This window comes from Rhagoletis pomonella, unplaced genomic scaffold (assembly GCF_013731165.1).
Source record: "Rhagoletis pomonella isolate Grant_MI unplaced genomic scaffold, Rhpom_1.0 Rhpom_scaffold_00005, whole genome shotgun sequence".
In the NCBI taxonomy this organism is placed as follows: domain Eukaryota; kingdom Metazoa; phylum Arthropoda; class Insecta; order Diptera; family Tephritidae; genus Rhagoletis; species Rhagoletis pomonella.
The window spans coordinates 66,302,837-66,307,007 of NW_023458559.1; the positions used below are offsets into that span (position 1 = coordinate 66,302,837).

The 4,171-nt window shown below is 35.8% G+C and overlaps 1 protein-coding gene across 1 annotated transcript; it reads left to right on the top strand.

Annotated features, from left to right (window-relative positions):
- The first annotated feature begins 1,918 nt into the window (after positions 1-1,918).
- LOC118739947 (dynein assembly factor 6, axonemal-like) lies at positions 1,919-2,884 on the top strand. The gene is made up of 3 exons (XM_036471446.1): positions 1,919-2,042; positions 2,129-2,337; positions 2,545-2,884. The coding sequence occupies exons 1-3, from the start codon at positions 1,919-1,921 to the stop codon at positions 2,806-2,808; spliced, it is 597 nt and encodes a 198-aa protein (XP_036327339.1). The 3' UTR covers positions 2,809-2,884.
- Positions 2,885-4,171: the final 1,287 nt, after the last annotated feature.

Here is a 4,171-nt window from a genome sequence, read left to right on the forward strand (position 1 = left end):
TTAATGTTTTTAGTTTGCGCAAAAATTCTGCTTGATGTAAGGCGACAATCAAGGCTGTATTGTTTTGGTGATAAATCATTTAAAGAAAGATACTTGAATCGGTTAATTACACTGTGCACAAAAATTAAACTTTTTCTTTTGAACAAGTCGACGTCCTATCCAGTAAAGTCAATTCGCGTACGCTGGATTCAGTGGAGACACTTAGTAATTTTTCTAGGGTTTTAAGCGAAATTTTACCATTTTCGGTGACTCGGAAAATTCATATTGGAAGATTTTTTCTTAGTGCGACAGTACAGTGTACAGGTTTCATACGAAAAACATCAAAAACATTACCGAAAACGGCCTAAATCGTTGAAAATGAAAAAAATTTATAAATATATTCGGTTATACATATTCTTTGGTCATTTCTACCAATTTATATGCCGTACCAGGAGCTAATTTTTTGGGGATTGTTTTTTTTCAATCAAATAAAAGAAACTAAGTATGAAGTCATTTTATTTTGAAAAAAAAAGTGTAATTTTCACAAAAAAAAATTTGAAGTTTTTACTCAAAATCGAAAAATTTTTTAAGAGTGGCATATTTTGTTCTTTTCTGATTCCAATAGAATTTTTAGGAATGCATTTTTACCAAAAAAATAACAATAAAAAATTAAAGGTTTTTCTAAAAGATTTTGGATCATTTTGAAAAAAATCAATGTTTTGGCCGTGTTCGTTAATTTTTAGATTTTTTACCCCCCTTTTATTAGCTGGGGATGTAATATGTAATATTGAAGCGTCTAAAAGATGCAGCGATTTCTATTCTAAAGTTACATACCTTATGACAGTACGAATGGAAATTATAATAGCGAGGTTTTAGTTTTTCAAACTATAATTTTATTTGTGTATGTAAGCTGTATATAAATTTTGCCCAAACATGGGCCCCGCCTAAAAATTTGAGTTTGACATTACTCGATTAAATGACCTAGCCTATAAAAATTACTATTAGCACTGAATTCTGCGTACCTCATTTGACTTTATGAGGTAGTTCATCTGGTTGTGCAGCGACTAGGACAGTGTTACAAATCTAGACATATTCATGTCACCACATCACCGCACTACGGACAATTTTATCCATTTTCGTGGCCAAAATTAATTATGGCCTAACAAGTATATTATTTAACAAAACACAAATTTTTTATTGATTGTAATTCGATTTCCCACATTTTTGCAAAAAAAAAAAACCAAACAAACACCTTAACCCTTGCCGACCAAAGGGCATTTCGGTTTCGAGTTCTCCCCTCCAAATAGTTCTCTACTGACAGTATAGAGAATACCAACATAAAGAGTACTTTTCTCGGAAAATTAAATGATATTTCAGAAGTATGTATTTTTCTCTACAAAAAAAAATGTCCAAAAGAAAACAGTTTTAGATTTTTAAAGTACTTACTTTTCTTTTTATTCCCCATATTTTTAGTATTTTTGTAGATAATTATTAACTTAAATATGCTTGTACGAAAATAGCTAAAAAACAGACCTTTAGGTTTGCTATGGGCTCATGACTAATCAATGCCCTGCTTGAAACCCTTACACGAAATCATCCACTAAAAATGCTCTTTTACTACGTCATGGTTACGTTTCTAAATAGTCCTTTCACTCTTAACCACCACAACGTTGTAATATCGATATCGACCATAACAACCAAGCAACCAAGCAACCAATTGCTTGATCAATAACAAGGCGAGTTCATATAAGGTGGTGTTGCTAGAACAACTTCAACCTACCTGTAGTTGAACTACAGAGTGCAAACAGAACAAAGAAAGTAAACAAGAATTTATTGACTTGATTTGAAAAGTCTGGAAAGAAGCAAAAAGCGTACGAAAAAGTTCAATTTTCTTAAGAGAAAAAATCATAAAAAACAGTTACGCAAAAAATCCGCAAAAATGTCGCTCTTCGAAAATCCTGATAGCGTACGCATGTTGCGCGATTTACTCACACCCCCCGAAGAGCGAGACAATTCTGACACCGACAACGATGACGAGCCAATCGCCAGACGCAACAATTTCAGTAAGTGTACGAAGAGCTGGAAAACCTGCTCGAAAAATAACCGTAAAATCCACAAAATTTTGTAAATGACATGGCAATTTCCGTAGCGCCCGCAAATATTGGCAGCAAATGCAGTGGAGAAGACAAACAAAACCAAGCGCGAACGGAAGCACTAGAGCGACCAGTGCCAACCAGCATCGAGGAGTGGCAAGAGCAGCAGGAGCGGGAGGATGCTGAGATTTTGGAGACACGCAAGCGACCGGAGTACAGCATGACCTATCGGCAAGCGGTGGGAACCGAGGACCTTTACCTGCGGGTGGGTACAACCAGGTGGACAGTATTTAGTGTGTTGCACATATGAACTGCTTGCTGTGTTTGTTTTTATTTTTGTTGTGTTCTAGCTGCCACTACTATTTTTTGCCACACCACATTCTTGTTTGTGTCTCTTTCGATGCATCTAATAATTCGTTTTTTCTTCTTCTGCTCATCCGCTTTTTTCACCCGCTTTGTTTGCTGGTCACAGATGGGCAATCGCACTAATGCCACGGCCAGTTGTGAGGATTTGCTGCTGGATATACTGCTGCCCGACGAGACGACACCGGCGGATAAAATGGATTTGTCAATTACCGAAGATGAAGTGGATTTGGCGACGCCAATTTATCGCCTCAAATTGCCACTGCCGCACAAGGTGAACGTGGATCGTTGCAGGGCCAAGTATGTTGCTGAGCTGCGCAAACTCTGCCTGACATTGCGACTGCAACGTGAATTCGATTATGTGAACTTTTAGAAGGGACGCCAAAGCTAAGCTGCTGTGCCCGCAAGTTGCTTCGACCAACTGCATATCTACTGCGACTACAAGCAGCTGCGCCAGCCAAAAAAAAATGTTGTATGCATTGCAGTGGATTTGTTTTTCGTTCTATTTTGTATGCAATAAATATTATTGAGCAGCTGATAAATGTGTGCATGCGTTCGTTTGTATGTGTGTAGGTTGGTTGCACCACCTGTGTGGGCTTTGCAGCGGCTTAATGGGTGAAGGGTAGCACTTTTGGGAGATTATTTGATGCAAATGTGATTTAGGCTAAAGTTGGTTGGCTATTTCTTTGGTGCTGTGCAGCTGCGGTTGAGCCACTACGAATTCAAAGCGACCTTGCTCTCAATGCGGTGAAATAGACAACTGGTTTTGGCGCAAAAACAAATGGCATGCGAAGTGTAAATAATTGTGGGAATAAGGAAAGCGTAATTTGGGTGCTAAGTTGTTCGTTCGAAGGATTTCGTGCAGCTGTTAGCTTCAATTTGTAATTGAGTATTCTGTTAGCGGAAAAAGTCAAGATATCAAGCGTTCAATTGGAATCATTGTAGTGTTGTAGTGTACAGAGGTCCGAAACGCTAAACACACTTTTTTCCGGTAGACTGTTTAGACAGCATTTCTGATTATTAGATTATGTTAAATAATACTAGCCTAATTTTTAATGACGATTTCAAATCTGTGATTGAAATTTCTGTATTAGCTCTAGCTTATGACACATGGTGTTTCGAATTTTCGAGATTTTTTTTTTGGTGTATGGAAGAATCCATGGTGAATTCGACTTTGACCTCGAATAACTTTTGACCGAGTTGACTTATTGAAAAATGACATCAGAAGTTTTTTGTTCAATTCTCTACAAAAATTCTCCTTTAGAGTACAATGTATCGTACGTTAAATATAATAATCAGAATTAGAAAATAAACAATTCTAAAAAAAAAAATTTTAGCTTGAAAAACTTTGTGAATATTCAAAAATTAAATCATTATGTAAAACCTTGTTTGCGTAATTATATTAACTAATCGAAAAGCATGTCGATAAAAAAAAATATATACTCATAATTTCGCTGATAGACAAATCAGATTTATTACAATTTTATTAATAGGCAAGGAAAACGAAAAATTTTTCAATAAATAAACCCTCATGTAACAATGACAATACATAATTACATATATCGGTATATTTGGTAAATATCAATAAAAGAATGAATTTGATAAAAAAAATTCAATAAATGCGTCCATCGTTAACGATAGAGTGCGTTAATTAATAGACAAAACTATCGACAAATGTATCAACAAATGACTTCTTCCCCTAAGTAGCTCCCAACATCAAATTTGCACCAAATAAT

Excerpts from the sequence above, each read along its gene's own strand:
- LOC118739947 (XM_036471446.1), top strand. The coding sequence starts at position 1,919 with ATGTCGCTCTTCGAAAATCCTGATAGCGTACGCATGTTGCGCGATTTA. Across the intron at positions 2,043-2,128 it reads CGCCAGACGCAACAATTTCA|CGCCCGCAAATATTGGCAGC; the intron begins GTAAGTGTACGA and ends CAATTTCCGTAG. Across the intron at positions 2,338-2,544 it reads CCGAGGACCTTTACCTGCGG|ATGGGCAATCGCACTAATGC; the intron begins GTGGGTACAACC and ends TGCTGGTCACAG.